The 18,618-nt window shown below is 33.1% G+C and overlaps 1 protein-coding gene across 1 annotated transcript in view; it reads right to left on the reverse strand.

Moving 5' to 3' along the window:
* LOC126817797 (tyrosine-protein phosphatase Lar) overlaps nt 1-18,618 on the reverse strand; it is a 144,620-nt gene that overhangs the window by 88,082 nt on the left and 37,920 nt on the right. Inside the window, exons 3-6 of the mRNA XM_056100187.1 lie at nt 15,681-15,986; nt 10,229-10,258; nt 7,096-7,272; nt 2,749-2,859 (exon numbers count right to left, since the gene is read on the reverse strand). Of these exons, the coding sequence (XP_055956162.1) occupies nt 2,749-2,859; nt 7,096-7,272; nt 10,229-10,258; nt 15,681-15,986 (624 nt within the window). The remainder of the gene's footprint in view (nt 1-2,748; nt 2,860-7,095; nt 7,273-10,228; nt 10,259-15,680; nt 15,987-18,618) is intronic.

An 18,618-nucleotide genomic window follows, 5' to 3' on the forward strand; every position in this document is an offset into this window, starting at 1 on the left:
TCGACGCAAACAACTAGAAAATACCACATAGGTTCCATCTTTGTATTCACAGAAACAGAGAGATGATCATGAGTGCATTGTTGGCTTCAACAGGTTTTTTTTCTCCTTCTGCTCGTTATCACCAGCTGTCTGTTCACACTCGGAGAAAAACATCAAAGACAATAAAAACACAGGTGAAAGAAAACAGGTATATTCAAGATGGCTGACTCCATTTTACATTCTAACCTCGACAAAAACAGATCATATTATACATTCTTTCATACCAGATATTGGAATGTGCATACCGCTGTAATGTCTGATAGACTACTGCAGGAAAACTGCTTTGCCAATTACAGACTGAAGAAACACAGGCTATTTCACATTCTAACATCGGCAAAAATCTATTTCACAGGAATCTTTTTAATCCAATTGAATCAAAGTCAAGAGATCATCTACTGTTCATATTTTAATTATATTTTCATAATTAGATGTTATGTGTGATAGACTTTTGTTAATTGCAGGGATAGAGAGAGAGAAAAATGGGATTTAACATCCACTCGACACAAACTAGGTCATTTCGGGACTAACATATAGTTCAATTTTATTCAATATTTGCGTGCTCGTAGGGGGTCTTTAGCAGTGGTAGGAAACACTGAAGATTAAAGCAGATATATTTATCATCATCAGATGCTATTTTCAAATTCTAACACCAGCAAAATCTACTTTACGTCCTGCTTTTCTCCACCGAACAGACTAATGAAGATTACACGGTGCTATGTCAAAAAATCAACAGAAATTTGGAACAGGTATAGTTTTGGAATAACTCTAATAGAATATAATAATCCATTTGAGTACAATATAGTGTGAATTAAGATGTCAAAAATGCATGATCAGGATCAGCATATATTTTTTGGGGGGTGAACTCTAAATTCCTAATAGAAATTTGCAAGCCATAAATTGGTATGGCTCTGATAGAAGACATACTGTAAGAATTCATAAGAAGTAGTAATTCTACTAAAAGAGTCTTGAGAATGTCCAGAATGGTAAAAGGATACCTTATAACTGAAAATCAGTAAGTCTTATCATTTGCGTGGTATTTTTTTTATGAATATGAGAATATCGGAACAACTGACACAGACTGATCATAAAGAATAGGTTTCATGCTATAAAATGATTCTGAGCTGACTGGGAATTTCTGTACATGGTGCCTGAATGTGAAGTACAAGTAGTTATGAATAATGTTGACCCTCATCAAAAGATTCAACCCAAGGAACTGTGGGGGTCCATTTGGGAACATTTTTTGTAGACCTTCAGGTTCACAGCAGAAGTTGGTTTCAGTGAAATGAATACAATTTTACATGACTAAACCAGGGTCCTCCGAGGTTGCGAAACATGTCCTGACCATCCATAATATCTGAGAAGTCCACACATCTAAAACTGGTAACATACTCTTATCTAATTTATTGAATAGCAAATGTCTTGGAAATGAAATGAGGGTTTAGTGTCCTACTTTCCTGCACTAACCAGGCTAATAAAGACGGAATACACCATGCCGTGTGCTATGAGGGGAATTTTACCAGGAGAGCGGCTCGACAGTTTCAAATTCTACCTGTCACAGCAACTTCGGCAAGGGGAAGGAAACCATACTTAGGGAACTTTTTCAGCCACCACCGGGATCCCCTGGTACGCCAGCCAGAGCCTTACTCACTGAGGACTTAAGCATCATCGTTTCAGGTCAGCACTCTATTTCCTTGACATAAAAGGTTGTTTTCATGTTCCATGTTGCGAGTACAAGTGTATTATAACCACATGTGAATATATTACATTGATTAATGTCAATTATCATGTTTGTTATCCTACCTATTGTGTCTAGTACTATTGTTTATAACATCACTGGTCTATAAGGTTATAACAAAAGGTCACAGGGTCAATAACGTCTTTATCAAACACATTCTTACAGTAACATCATCAGTGATATGGGTACTGTCGGTTACTGTACTTGCGAGACCATTGGAATTTCATTGCTCTTATAGAGTTCCATGTTTTTACTTGTAGGTTACATATATTACAGAAATAAAAAGAGCATTAACCCTTTGTCCGTGGCACTTGTAAATATTGACAATCCCAGTTCCTTGAAGGTATATCTCTGGAGAGCCTGAAACTGACCCAAAGTACTACTACCTAGACTGCCACAAAGCGCAGAGCTATTTAAAACCTCTCTGTACTGAAGAACCGTTCACTAGTTTCTTGAGAGGAGACTACTCCGGCAGTTTGGGCAGTCTAAATAGCATTAGTCGAAGACGGCTCAAGCTATAAAGGGTTAAACACATTACTATTTGATCTATAGTTAATGGAATTAGTGAACTCCTTTAACATCAAAATGGAATTCGGTAGCTTTTTGATCATGGTAATAATGAATTTCTTGTCTCCATGACTGAAATTATATTTATTGCGGTGTATATAACTATTGTTATAGTGTGTATTGTAGACTGGTATTCGACAAAAAAAGAATGCAATCTGGCAACATAGTAATTTCTAGTGTGATGCAAGTGGGGGAATTTGGCTTGGACAGAAGTTTTTTTCCAAGACTCCTTTTACATGTACAACCAATTTAAGATCATTTTCCTTGTCATCCATGCAGGTGACACCCCTGTGAAAGTGAGAACAGTGCTTAGAAATACCAACCTGGAACATTCTGGAAGTCAAGTCAAATTTCCTAATCGCACAACCACCCCAATTTTGTCGGAACGACAAGTAAAATAAGCTTACCTTTAACATATAACATTGCTGCGTAGGAATACGCCACGCCTACATCATTCTCCGCTACACATTCATATTTCCCTGCGTCTGATTCTTGACTCATTTTAATCTGTAGATATCCTGTAATAAATAAATTAAATGGGGTTTAACTTTTCTGTTCCTACTGGAGAGGGAGAGAGAGAGAGAGAGGGAGAGAAATGGGGTTTAATATCCACTCGACACAAACTAGGTCATTTCAGGACTAATATACGTTCAATTATTATTTCAATAATTCGCTTGCACGTAGGGGTCTTTAGCAGTGGGAGGAAACTGGAGGAACTGGAGAAAGCACACAAGGTTGGACAGGCAACTCTACTCCTTGTCACGTACAACCGGGGATTCGAAACCACGCCAATGACAGACCTTATGATACAAGCTGCATAAGATAACCATTTGGCCGCCCAAACCCCCAGAATTTTGATAGGATAGCAGTGTTTGAATTTCAACTGTCATGGGTCCTTTTACATGCACATCAATAAACCACTATACACTGTGTCTGTTGGAACGTAAATGGACTAAAGAGTAAATGTAAATTTGGCGATTTTAAACATTATTTGAGCCAATTTGATGTTATATGTTTAATAGAGACATGGTGTGGAGATGACTTTAAATATGATGAAGTTCTTACAGATTATAAATATGAAGTATGTATTCGAGGAAATGGTAAAGAAAGGGGTGGGTTAGTCGTGTACTTCCGAGAAACAATAGCAGCTGGTATTGTTAGAATAAAGAGTTGTTATACAGAAACTATACTTTTGAAATTTAATGCTGCCTACTTTGGTTGGGAAAAGGATGCAGTGTTCTGTTTTGTTTATATTGCACCTGAAGGGAGTAAAGTACACACGAATGGCTGCCTGTTTGAACAATTTGAAGAAAACTTAGTTGAAGTTGAAAGTGAATATCCTGATGTAAATTTTATATTGGCTGGGGACTTCAATTCCAGATGTGGCCAGCTGAAAGATTATATATTAGATGATAACATAGAATATTTACCGGGTCTCGAAGATGCTGAATACAATACTGACGGTTTTGACATTCCAAGAAATTCGCAGGATAATGAAGTTAACAAATTTGGACTTAAATTAATACGCATGTGTGCTGTATTCAATGTTCATATGCTAAATGGGAGGAGTGATCGTGATAAGTTTGGTGCAATGACTTGTATAAAACATAATGGTTCTAGTGTTGTAGACTATGTCATTACTTCCACTGAAATGTTCAATCTTATTGACTATTTTTATGTTCAATGTAAAGACGAATCGGATCATCTGCCCTTAGAATTCCATATTCAATGCCATGTAGAAGGTTTCTTAACCGAAAGCACAAATATACAGACAACCCCCTACAACAAATATGTATGGAAGCCCAGTAAAAAGGACGAATTCGCTATGGAGATAAATACGAACTTTGATAATTTTAATTTTGAATTCAAACATTTACTGTTAACGGAGGTGGACCTGGCTATAGAATGTGTAACGAACTTTATTAAATCTTGTGCAAAATCAATGAACAGCAGGAAAAGGTCATATCATTTTAAAACAGAGGAGCAACCGCCATGGTTTGACTCCGACTGTGTAAATAGCAAGAATAGTAAGTACTGCGCATTAGATAAATTTAGACTTAGTAATTCTGTTATTGATTTGAAACTATTTAATACATGCAAAAATAAATTCAAAGAATTGTGTAGTTTTAAAAAAATAGAATATAATCGACATGTCTGTAATCAGTTACTTCAAAATTTAAATGATCCAAGTAAGTTTTGGCAGACTGTAAAAGGTTTTCGTCAAAAGGTTTCGGTATCTGACAGAATAACCCCAAGTCAATGGGTGAACTACTTTGAAACACTGCTAAATCCAATAACTGATTCACAGAGAGTAGATAATATTAATATTAATATTACAATTAGTGAGTCTAGTAATATTTTAAATGAACCTATAACATATTATGAAATTAAGAAATGTATAGACAATATGAAAGCAGGTACTACACCTGGTCCAGACGGTCTAGGAATTGATTTCTATAAGTCATGTGTAGAACTAATAGGCCCAGTTCTCACAACTTTGTATAATACCCTATTTGATGAAGGCAGATTTCCAAACTCGTGGTCAAGGAGCCTAATCACACCTCTGCACAAGAAAGGAACAAAACATGACCCATCAAACTACAGAGGCATATCTCTGACTGATTGTATCGGTAAAATATACTGTGCTGTGCTCAATAATAGATTACAAAATTGGTGTTGTGTCGAAAATAAGTATTGTGAAGCACAAGCAGGCTTTAGGAAAGGGTACTCTACTGTCGATAATATTTTTACTTTACATGGTCTTATTCAAAAATATCTCACAAAATCAAAGGGGAGAATGTATTCTTTATTTGTAGACTTTTCTCGTGCTTTTGACTCATTGAATCGAAAGAAACTATTAGCATTAATGCTAACAAAAGGTGTGAATGGTAAGATGTATTTAGCATTAAAAAGCATGTACTCCAATGTATTATCAAGTGTAAAAGTAGCATCCAACATAACCCCCTATTTTGACTGTTTATCAGGCGTTAAACAAGGATGCATATTAAGTCCTCTTCTATTTTGTTTTTATGTCAATCAACTCGTAGAAATGATGGAAGCTAGTGATGTAAGAGGGTTGTTCACTACGCAAGAAGCAAACGATATAATTATGTTATTATATGCAGATGATCTTAGCATATTATCAGACTCGGTTGGTGATTTACAAAGAAAACTAAATATTTTGTATAAATTTTGTACTAATTTTAATTTAAATGTAAACCTTTCAAAGACAAAGATTGTAATTTTTAGAAATGGTGGTATTACTAAGAATATCGAAGTGTTTTATTATAATAATGTAAAATTAGAAGTTGTTTCTTATTACAATTATTTAGGTATATTATTTTCGTCGCGATTATGTTGGAGTAAACCTTTGTATAGTTTAAGTGTCAAAGCTGATAAAGCTCTTATACCCGTAAAATGTCTTCTTAGAACTGTCGACTGTATATCCCTAGATCATGCTTTCAAAATATTTGATGTAATTATCAAGCCGGTATTGTTGTATGGGTCACAAGTATGGGGCTTCGAATACAGAGAAGATATTGAGAAAGTTCATAGTGCATATTGTAAATACATTTTAGGCGTACACAAATCTGGCACAACCGTAGGATCACTGGGAGAATGTGGCCGCTATGGTTTATCGGTATCTTATATTTCAAATTGTATTAAATATTGGGTCAAATTATTAAATATGACCTCAGATAGATACCCTAAGCAAGTATATATAATGTTGTGTAATTTAGATAGTGCTGGAAGGGAAACATGGGCGACCAAAGTAAAACATGTGCTTTGTTCTTTGGGATTCGGCTATGTATGGTTTAACCAAAATGTTGGAGACAAACGATTATTTATGACATTATTAAAACAACGATTAACTGATATTAACGCACAGGAATGGTCATCGAAACTAAACGAGAGCAGTAGTCTATCAGAATATAAATGTTTCAAGCTTAATTTAATTCCAGAACAATACTTGTCTGTACATATTCCAAAAGTAGCCAAAAGAAATATCACTCTGTTACGTTTAAACTTATTGCCATTATATGTAAATATGTTTAGAAGAAAATTAAGTAAAACAAATTTGTGTCCATTATGTGAATTAGAACCAGAAGATTCTTTTCATTTCATATGTAAATGTAAATTATTACAAGACACTCGTGTTAAATATTTAGATTTTGTAGACTCTTCCGATATTAATTATTTTTATAAATTGTGTACATATAAAGATAGAGAATTTTTATTATCTTTGTCAAATTTTATAAATGCAGCCATAAAGATTAGAAATCATCAAATTATGAATTAAACTGTTTATTGTAAATAAATTAACACTTTTTAAAATGTTCATTATAGCAGCTAATTTATTTATTTAATGACCTGTTTGATATATTTGTATACATGTATATATTTATTATTTATATATTTACAACCTTGTAACTTTGGGTCGATGACCTGTTTACTGAATAAAACATTATTATTATTATTATTATACACTTTCATGCCAGGGCCTTGGTTTTGAATGGTTGACATGGGGGAAACCCAGGACGTACAGGTTAGTGAGAAAGTACCATAATGAGAGTCAACATGGCACTTCATTGAGTTTTATATTGGCAACATTTATCGGCATATGTTTTGAACATTTTAGTTAACTTTGCAATATTTCAAACTGTTGTATGGATAGTCATTAAAACACTGACTACAGTCCAAAATACATGACGTTATCTATAGTAGAGACAATGTTGAAGAATGTGATAACCTACCTGATTCTAAAAGCGTTATTCGAGGATCGCTCATATCAACTGGTAAAAAATCTTTCAACCAATAAACTGTTGGTTCGGGGTTTCCTTCCACTTCACATTTCATTAACGCATTATGTCCTTTTTCTACCGATTTTAAACTCGGATTTACAACTATCCGGGGATATCCACTAGGAAAATCTGTAAAATTTAATGTTGTGAATATGTTAACACCAAAACCACATATGCAAATGCAAGTACAACATTTTTAATTTATGTGCATAAATTAATAATTATACATTTATTATTCAAACATTTCCTTTACACATAAACAAACATACTGACAAGTTTGCAGCACTAGCAAACATTTCAAGACAATTTACTCTTTAAAAAGAGAAATATATTTGACAAAACAAAACAACCATATTACTAATATGGTATGTGAACAATTATTTACAAATAAAGGGAAATAACTCCTCCCTGACAAGAATAACAGAGTTATCCCCCTTCATATAGATATGAAACAATTTTTGCAAAGCAGAGACAAGTCAGTTGGTCATAAATTACTGACAATTTCTAATGAATAATTCATTTCATAATAAATTCTTAAAATGAATAAAAGTTAAAAGACTGAAAATATTTCATGATATTATCCAATAATTTGAAGAGAAAAACAAATATTGGAATCATGAAATATCAGAAACTAAAAAAAAAGATTGAAGAAAATCAATTACTGAATAACCAAGTTATAAGTTTTAAAAGACAGCCTTTTGTTGATCTTGAAATTTAACTTTGCTTCACTAACTTGGCTAATAAAGATGGGCATATGTCATACAGTGTGCTACGAGGGAAATTTTGCCTGGACAGCAACGCAACCTACAGTCTATTCGTATATCGAATTCCAACTGTCAAGGGGTATTTTAGGTGCACAGGACCTCTTTTTTTCATCCCATCTGAACAACTGGACACTGCTACCTAGTGTTTTGTCCTGCACCAATGATAAGGGTGTAAAATCCCAGTCAACTTTCTCTTGGTTTGTGCGCCACTGCCTTACTCAATAACCCACTGTAGCTCACCAGCTGCCTTTAAGCAAATCTAATTCTTAATAAAACTTATTTATCATCTCAATTTAACAATAAATTGATCAAAAATAAAGCAAAAATATAATCTGTTTTATCTAATAAAGTGGAATTGGTAAATGCATGATGCTCAAAAGTTTTAGTGGGTTAGATAATTTTTTAGCGAGCAAAGGTTTATTACATCAATTTATGTATTATTACCATAAGCAAGCAATAAATGTTGTTAAGTTCTATTTCAAAATATTGAACATGCTAAAATTTGGGATGGCTTTAAAGTAAATGTTATTCACAGTCAAGATTCATCAATTCTGTTATCAGATGTCACGGTTTTTTTTGCACATTGGACTTCAGTGTAAATGCATCTATTCGACATGTGTGATGGGAAAGTGAGTTAGAAATTGCAAGTCATTATGTCATGTTATGCTGAAAAATTGTTTTTTTTTATCTAATGATTTCTTGAAAAATTAACAATTCTGACCATATGGCTCTGCCTATGTTCTGGTTATGCTTAGAATTACATTCCTTCATATTATCTGTTCAAAAAATTGAGAAAAACGATTTGGCATAGTCTGAAATTCGGGAATTCAGTAATGTACAAGCATTCATTCGGTTGAATCTTAGTTTTCAGATTGTGCACATCTCAATTAATAAGGGTGTGATAACTTGGTTACATCAGTATTAATTCAAAAGGGAAACAACTTTTACAAAGCAGGGATAGTTCGAAATAAATCGAGAGGAAGAAAACTATAAAAAAAAAAAAAAAATATTGAAGAAATATAAACTAGGACCACATTTTAATGTGGATGTATAAAAAAAAATAAAGCATAGTATTCTTTTTTTTGTGTAAATAGTTGAAATTAAATGTGTTGGTTAACATTTTTCCTAAACCTTTTTACATACTCTATGAAATATATAATAACCCATAAAAAATATGTTGATTTTAAAAAAAAAATAAAAAAAATATGTATGAATAATTCAAATTTTCTGTAATTATATGCAGATCTAATGACATAAATAAAAAGATTTTTTAAGAATATTTGTGAAAGTGATTAAAAAAATTTGTTTTAAAAAGATTATGAAGAATTTGGAGAAAAAAAACCCTTTAAAGAATAAAATTATTTTTTTTTAAATTTTAAGTAAATATTTAAATTTAACTACCCCCTTTAAAGTGATTTTGCTGATATTTTCAAAAATATTTGTGCATGATAACCCCACCCCCACCCCACCACCCCTCAAAAAAAAAAAAAAAAAAAAAAAAAAACAAACTAAACAGTGAATGAATTTAAGAAAAATAATCAAAAATATACATAGAAAATTACAAAGAAATTGAAAAACAATTTAAGAATAAAATAATTTTTCTAAATTTGATTATTAAAAATAAACACAAGGTACCCCTGCTTTGCATTTTGACAATATATACGACACTCTCGTCACACACAAGTGGCGAATCAACAAGACAACAACGACAAATAGTTGACAATTAGATTTTTACGAGTACACCAAGAAAAAAAAGAAGCAAAATATCATCATGAAAAAAAAACTGCAAAACCAATCAAATTTCTAATAGGAAAAAAAGTAATTTAAAGTTAATGTTTAAACCCTTTAGCAAGTTAAAGGAGATAAATCGCTAATATTTGGAACCTAGAAATTGACACAAATGGGTCGCAACGCATATAGTAATGTAAAATGAATGTATATAAACTGATTTTTACTCTAATTTCAAATCAGTCATGTTCAACGAAATATGCAAGCAGTCTCAATTGAATGACAATCTTTGGCGTCTGGTTTTTCCAGTCTACACCGGTAGTATTTATTGCGCATGCTCTCCAGATACGAATATGTGTCACCATTTGTAGAATATGTCGAGCCTCCTTTATCGAGTCCCTTATTAGAAGGAACAGTTGCTTCAGACAGTGAAAGTGCTAAAGGGTTTATATTAAAACAAATAATCAAGCAAATTAGAAAAATATAAGCAGAAAAAGGTTTTGATGGATAGGAATGAACAAATTTGGTTAATAATTTGGAATGTTTAAAGAAAAAACGGGGACCATCTCAAAAACACACGCCAGCAATTTTACCTTCATATTTAACGACCCACGGATTTCCACCTACATCAAGTGATAAAATAGAAATTAACGACTTTTAATAACATCAAAAAATAAAAATATATCCGCCACGGAATATTTCTAAACTACGGTAACACATCACATTTACAATGAGAACAAAACATGTCTCTCTCTCTTTTTAACATTTCTCTTACTCTCTCATAAAAATAAATCCTTTCATTCAAGAAAAATAAAATACAAGAGACATAGACACAGACAACACAAAAACATAATTTCATTGGAGTCGTCAATAAGCTTTACATTTATTACAATAAACCTTTCTTTCAATCCATAGAAAATATCAAGAGAGGTCTGTCCCCACATTAAGCTATCCTATTTCAGAGCACATATGAAAGTTAAGCAGAGAAAACTAATTCTGGAACCTTGTGTAACTTTCTTGCAGGAACATATAATACACAACAAGCCTAGAAATTGTTACGAAGTTTACAGAAGGCCTAAACATCTTGATCACAAATGCCAGATTTTTCAAAATACAATAAAATTTCTGTCCATTGTTTGACATATATAAGTAAATAATTACAGATCTTTCAATTAAAAAAAAAAAAAATCCTTGATGCCTTAAAAAAAATTGTTCTTTAATGAAATAAAAATTGAATTGACAAATTTCTAGGCCGACATGAAAAAAAGAAAAACTAATCAACAAGAATAATTCAATTAACATGTGAAAACATTAATCAATAAAATTTCTTTAAACAAATTATCTTTTTATATACACATATACATCAGTTAAAAACATTTTTACATAGAGGACAAGTTTGATAGTCAAAGGGAAATAACTCCTATTTAAATGTTGATTATCTCCCCTTAGACCATAAATTCATTTTTCACATACATAAATAATAGGAAATATGTTTCAAATGTTATAAGATGATGATGATGATGATTGTAAAGTAAATCATGAACACAAATGAAATAACTTAATTATTAAGTTAACAGTACTGGAAAAATGTGGGTTGACCTAAATAATCAAAATGTAACATTAGAGGGTGTGTGATTAATAAGAAAGGAAAATGGTTCTTGTGCTGATTTATTTGCTAAAATCTAAAAACTTTCAATCTACCAAAATAACATGAAATCTTCTTGTTTTTATTAAAAATTATCATAATTTAATGGTTACTCCCTCAATAAAAACATTATTTCTTTGCTGGCTAGAGGTGACCTAATTTTATTTTGCATAAATCATATCATAAGCAAGGGGTTGAAATAGAAAGGTTTCTGACATCCACTGCCTAGAAAGTGTGACGTATATGACCCCAGATCATGAAGTTTCGGAGATTGGAAGACAACAGATTGTAAAGAAAAAATGTTGAAGGAAAAGAAGACCTTGAAAACAAATGTTTTAGAAAAAAAGAAAATAATCCTAATAAATTTTTATCAATGACTCAATTGCAGTTGCATAATGGATACTCCCACCCACAATTCCCATCTTTGATCAATAAATTCTCCCCATTTGTTGTCCTGAATGCCACTGCTATGAGGTATCTACAATTTTCACTCGACTTTCGCCTAAAGACCTAGATTCGATCCCATTCTGTGGAATTTTTTTCCCCTTATTTTAAATTGGTTATTCTGGGTTTACTGAGGAAATCATGTTGCAGAATAAGAGCATGGTTGTCATAGTAACCGATGGAATATTTCCCTCAAAGGATCAATACTGGATATTCCAGCTGACTGACTGTTGTCATTGACAACCCACCTTATTGAACATATTTCTGTTGGCACTACTAAGTTCAAATCAGTTGGGCTGTCAGTCATCAGGCGCCAGAAGTACTTCATAAACCTTTGTCTCACATTGACAGTCCCTAAGTAAAGATAGGTCTAAATTGGTCAAAACATTTCTTTCCATTTGGTAAAGGAATTAAAATGGACGATAAGTGGATGAAGCAATTAAATCTTCGAAAACAGGTCTTGATCAATCCAAACTGTCGTCATAAATATCATTCACGTATGAATTCATCAATCAAATGTGACAAGTCATTGTTTTTCGTTAAAAATGTCCAGATACAAAATTAGCTTCGTTTTGCCCATCATTAATGGTTGACCAGGGTAATTTTAGTTTTAAACCAACCGGACTAATGAAGATGGACATACGATATGCAGTGTGGTATAAGGATAAGACAATTTTACCTGAACAAATTTAAGAACAGCGGCGATACGAAGACAAAAAACTTGATATTCCCTTTAAAGTATACTACTATTACTACAATCGATTAATTCTGTCTTTAACAACGATGTAAGGGTGAGAGGGGAGAATTTTGACCAAGCAGCAGTATGTACACTTACTCTTGATGTACAGTTCTCGATATTCCCTTCAAAGTATACTCCTACAAACTATTCATTCTGTCTTTAACAACGATGTAAGGGTGAGAGGGGAGAATTTTGACCAAGCAGCAGTATGTACACTAACTCTTGATGTACAGTTCTCGATATTCCCTTCAAAGTATACTACTACAATCTATTAATTCTGTCTTTAACAACGATGTGAGGGTGAGAGGGGAGAATTTTGACCAAGCAGCAGAATTTACATTTACTCTTGAAGTATAGTTCTAGATTTTCCCTTTTAAAATATAATAAAGAGAGAGAGAGAAATGGGGTTTAACGTCCACTTGACAAAACTAGGTCATTTCGGGACTAACATATGGTTTAATTTTATTTCAATAATTCGCTTGCGCGTAGGGGTCTTTAGCAGTGGGAGGAAACCGGAGGACCCGGAGAAAACCCACGAGGTTGGATAAAGTATAATAACCCCTTTGATCTATTTAACTCTCTTTAACAACGATGTGGGGTGAGAGGGGAGAGTTTTGACCAAGCAGCAGTATTTACACTTTTAAAGTATAATAACCCCTTTGATCTATTAAATTCTCTTTAACAACGATGTGGGGGGGAGAGGGGAGAATTTTGCCCAGGTATTAGTGTTACTTAAAGTATGACAGCCACTCTAGTTTATTAAACTCTCTTTAATAACAATGTAAGGGTGAGAGGGGAGAATTTTGCCCTGGCAGCAGTGTTACTTAAAGTATGACAGCCAGTGTAGTCTATTAAACTCTCTTTAATAACGATTTCTACCTGTGTGATAAATCAAACTATCTCTGATCTGCTTCGTCTATTGCTTGTTTTAAAACGTAATTTAATCGTGGTGTAATTGGACGAAGTCAACCCAAGGTTTAATACGGATCAAGACTTTTACTTTGAAATCACGTTGATCACTAAGAGAATAAAGTTGAAAATCAATTAGAATTGTTGTCACAGAGATGTTTAAAATTATCCGCTTGTAATTGGATCCAAAAGTGTCGATGACATCAGACGCTTAGGTAAAGAAATCTGTTTTTCTCTTTGATTGAGATTTGAGGGATTTTGTATCCTTGTATCCTTGCAAACTGGAATATTGTGAAAGTTTGATCTCTAAAAAGAATATCCGTCCAATTACGATTAGTATACCGAGATATGATGAATTGAAAATTTCTCAACATCGACCTTTTTCAGAGAGACAGCTAAAAACATGAGAGGGAGAGAGAGAGAGAAATAGGGTTTAACTCCACTCGACACAGATTAGGTCATTTTGGGACTAACATATGGTTCAATTTTATTTCAATAATTTGCCTGCGCATATGGGTCTTTAGCAGTGGGAGGGAAATGGAGGACCTCGAGAAAACCCACGAGGTTGGACAGGCGACTCTTCTCCTTGTCACGTACAACCGAGAATCGAAACCCCGTCAGTTGACTCAATGACAGACCTTGTGATACAGCATGCACGCGCAAAACCATTCGGCCATCCAACTCCCCAAAGAATACAATATCTGAAAGTCAGGTAGTCATATCAAACTGTCTCATATTATACATACAAATGGTTCATTCAAATGTCTATTCGGCATCTGGAAGTTTGAGACTTCAAGTTTTGACTTATTCAAACAGACTGATAATCACTGGACATTGTTAAATATGAAACAGAATCCCATAAATATCCACAAATAACCATGGTTAGCCTGTTATTTCTGTATGATTTTAAATAATAATCACTTCATTGCCATACCCTATACTTAAACGGGACAAACGTGATTGTAAGAAGGATACCAGTACATGGAGACTGAAGACCTCCAGACTCAAATCACCAGATCAGTGTTTCTCAAACAGGAGGCACTTGGCTCCGAGGGCAGGACTTTCAAATCTAAGAGAAGTAATTAGAAAGGAAATGGGGTCCTACTTTTCTGTGCCGACTGGGCTGATGACGACAGGAATTTGCCATACATATGCAACGAAGGAATTTTTCTCAGACATCAGCGCTAGAGCCTACTCTCAAGTGTTGTTTTTCTTGCAATGACAAGGGAAAACCATGATGCAATGCTTATTGGCATACAGGCGACCTAACCCTCCTCCCGTTCACCAACCATCGACTTGCCTAATAAAGAAACGTGGCAATGTCATCCCATTGTAAATAAATCTATGACCGTGACAAAGTTTTAATTTACCATATCGATAATAAAATTTGTTCGCAGCACCATCTAAATCTTATCAAAAGATGAAAGAAAGTAAATTGAAATGTGACCTAGAACAATGACTTCTGCTATCATTCAAAATTGATTACAACGATTTGTGGAAGCCAATCACAGCGGGTGTTACTTTACAATCATGGATATTGATATTTTACGAAACAGATTTTGAAAAAACAAACTTTTCTGTATGAACCCATTCTTTCGTGTTAACTATGCAAGTAGTGGGTTCAATCCGCCACCTACATGTAACAAGTTGGGTTGGCTACTAAATCTTGTGGTTTGTCTCTTGTTTTCTACAAGGTCTAAAGGCCCTATGTGACAGTTGATTACATAATTGGATATTTTTCAGATTGGTTCAACTTCTTCATGTAAAACTTCCAAACTTAGGGTGTGCGTGTGAAATAGCTTTATTTAACGTCCGCTTCCATTGAGGTGATATTGCAGACAAAAACTTAGGGGTATCGTAAAGGCTTCTATACGTCTACTAAGAACCATTTTCCTTTCTATTTTCAATGATAATGATTTTGAATCAAATAAGAGCTTAAAAAGAAATTGTAAGATTAGACTTATAAAGAATGTGAAATCTCATTTTGACTGATAAATCTCTTTCAGTGAGATTTTAAACGTTTAGGAAATAGAGAATCAGATATTTTATTTTTTTTGAATAACGAAATGAAATGAGATTTAATGCCCTACTTTTCTGCACCACATACAAAGGGTAATAACCAAGATGAAAATTCACAAGGAAATTTCTCGGCCAATACCAGGATAAAATCTGGGACCCTCCGGTTACTGAACCAGTGCTTAACTCACTGAGCCACATTGGATCTTGTTTGAAGATGGTCACTCCCGGAAATCTTAATTTGTAAGGGAACATTAATAATAAAGGCACTGTGAATGTGAAAATAACTTACCGACAGTGTCTCCAATCTTTTTAAATACTTCCAGCGTTGCGTTGGCTCTCGCTTCCCCGAGACCGTTATCGGCCACACATGTAAACACTGCATCGTCTTTCTTAGATTTAACAGGAGCTATCCTTAAAACAGTTAAATGTGGACTATCTTCAACAATATATCTATTTCTTCGTGGATTTATTTTTCTATTTCCTTTTTCCCAATGGAATGAAGGGGCGGGATTACCGGAAGCTTTGCAGAAAAACGACACTGTTTCATCTTCTGCAACTTTTTGATTTTTTGGCTGTTGGGTGATTCGAGGTGGACCTGCAAGAAATAAATAAATAAATTATGATTTGTTACTCGGAATCCTTTAATCTGAACCATTTTTGGTCCTGATCCAAGATGAAAGGTGCGGGGATAAAGATACAAATGAAACACCACATGAACTGAGATTACAAATACACTGATAAAAATAAAATTCACGTACAAACACTGAAAATTAAAATGCTATTTAATTGGAATTGAAACAAGAGAGAAAAGATTTATAACTAAAGAGTTATATACATAAAAAGAAATAAATGGTCTGGAATTGTCTAGAATTGTCAAAACTAAACTAAACACAGGGTATAATACTTTATTTTGGAGATGTTATTTTCTGAAGATAAGGTCTCATGGCCTGTAATAACCTCCTCATCAATGTTATTTCTGTCACCATACAACTATATTGGGGACTCTCCCCACTCGATAGCAGATGAATCCTTTTTTTTCAACAACATTTATTTGGTAACCAAATCATTCTATGCTTGGAGATCTTTTGATTACGCTGTACCAATGTTATGGAATCCTCTACAGATGAACATATTAAGAATAATAAATCTCTACCCAGGTATTATTAGAATACTTTTTGTTATTTATTTCTCACATGTACTTATTTAGTGACTTCAGATTACCATAGCTTGTGTACACATGTATATAAGTATTTATGTGTAAAACAAAATGGCCTATATCAGTGACATAACCAGCACATGAAACCAACCAAAAAACTCCATCTCCAAAAATAAAGTCAACACCATTAAATTTCTATCTGAAATTCTAATTTTGTTAATTTGGGAAAATTTACTGAACTCTAAAAAGGTGAATAATATAATCTGGAAATTTACAGACAATAAAATTATTGGTGTTGAACGCAGGTTTATAAACAGGGAGGAAACACAACGAAAAAGTTAAACACAGAATATTGTTTTTAACACAGATTTATTGAGACGAATGACAACTGATCTGATTGCTGTGACGAAATATTCAGACATCTGTCTTATTTTCATGGACTTTGTGAAATAATTTAATATATCCTATCTAAACATAGATATCATAAAGTTCAAATGTTTTTTGGGGGGCAATCTGTCTTATATTTTCATGGACTTTTTTAAATAATTGAATATGTCCTTCCTATTCTTATGCAAAGTTCAAATATCGTAAAGTTCAGATGGTTGTTTTTTTGGCCAACATGTCTCTTGCGTTTATCAACCTTCTGAAATAATTTATCATTAAAGACACTGTATTGTCATAAAATGCTAAAACCAGTGGAGGACATTATTAGTTTGTGGAGCCGATATATTACTAGGGTTCATCCTCAGATTCTTGAAAAAAGAAAAACAAAATTATGTAGCACAATATAAATTTGCAGCCCATGTTAAAACAAATACAGGATCGTTTATCTATAAAACAAATATATAATTTTGCATCAAAGTCTCTGTGTGTAATAACAGGGTAGGGTTAGGGCTCCAAGCAATCCTTCAAGGTTCTCACATATTTTTGCTTTTGTAGGTAATCAGAGTATTATATAAGCGTCAAATCAATCAGACGATAACTTTAGCTTCTACAGTACAGTGTCCACAAGGTTTTTTAATTTGATCAAGGGTCAGAACTGCCTATTAATCATTGGAAGTCACTAAAATTAAATAGGCTGCATCTTCTTATTAATATAAACACTGTGTATAAATTTCAAACCAATTGGATGACAGCTTTAGCCTTTAGACCTGCACAAGCAATAGTGGACAACAGATAGTGTTGACAGCCATATATACAATCAGGGGCCTGTTTCACGAAATTTTAACTAAGATAAAATCCAAATTTTAGTAATTTGATTGGATAATATTAGATTGAATTTAGTGTTTAGCCAATCAAAATTGAAGTATCTACTAAAATTGGATTTTATCTTTATTTAAGATTTCGAGAAACAGGGCCCAGATTTCAATGTGGGCATATAGATACGGAACATATAGTCTCTTGAATCTAACAGTTATGATGAAATCAAGTGTCAACTTTAGGATGGACTATTTTTTAAACAAACAAACAGTAAAATGATTTGACATTTAAACAAATGCTGTAATGACCCAATTTCAAAATGAAAATGTCAAAACAAACTTTGTTTTGTTAGGTACAATTTATTTTTTGAAAAAGAGACTTTAGTCAGAGAGCTGAATAAATTTTTGAACTAAGCCAAAATTAATTCAGATTCAATCAATCAAATCAGTTTCATTAATTGAAAACAAAAATATCTTGATATTTAATAAATCCTATTTCTAAAGAGACCTAAGAATGTATTGAAATTTATAATTAGATAGCCATGATCACCCAGACCTATGATACTAATGTTAGACATTTGAAAGACTGGTAGTTTATTAGCATAATGTACAGTTATGCAGCCAATTTTGAGACTTAATGTGATAATTTGAGAAGGAAAAAAAAAAGAAAAAAATAGGTCGAAATCAGTAACTTAATCAAGGCTGATTGTTTAAAGGAAATTTGAAAACTAATTTATTTAATTTTGAATATATATATATATATAGAGAGAGAGATGTAATTTAACATCCACTAGACACAAACTAGGTCATTTTGGGACTAATATGTGGTACAATATTATTTTCAATCATTCGCTAACGCGTAGGGGTCTTTA

The sequence above is a fragment of the Patella vulgata genome, chromosome 4, assembly GCF_932274485.2.
Source record: "Patella vulgata chromosome 4, xgPatVulg1.2, whole genome shotgun sequence".
Classification (NCBI taxonomy): Eukaryota; Metazoa; Mollusca; class Gastropoda; family Patellidae; genus Patella; species Patella vulgata.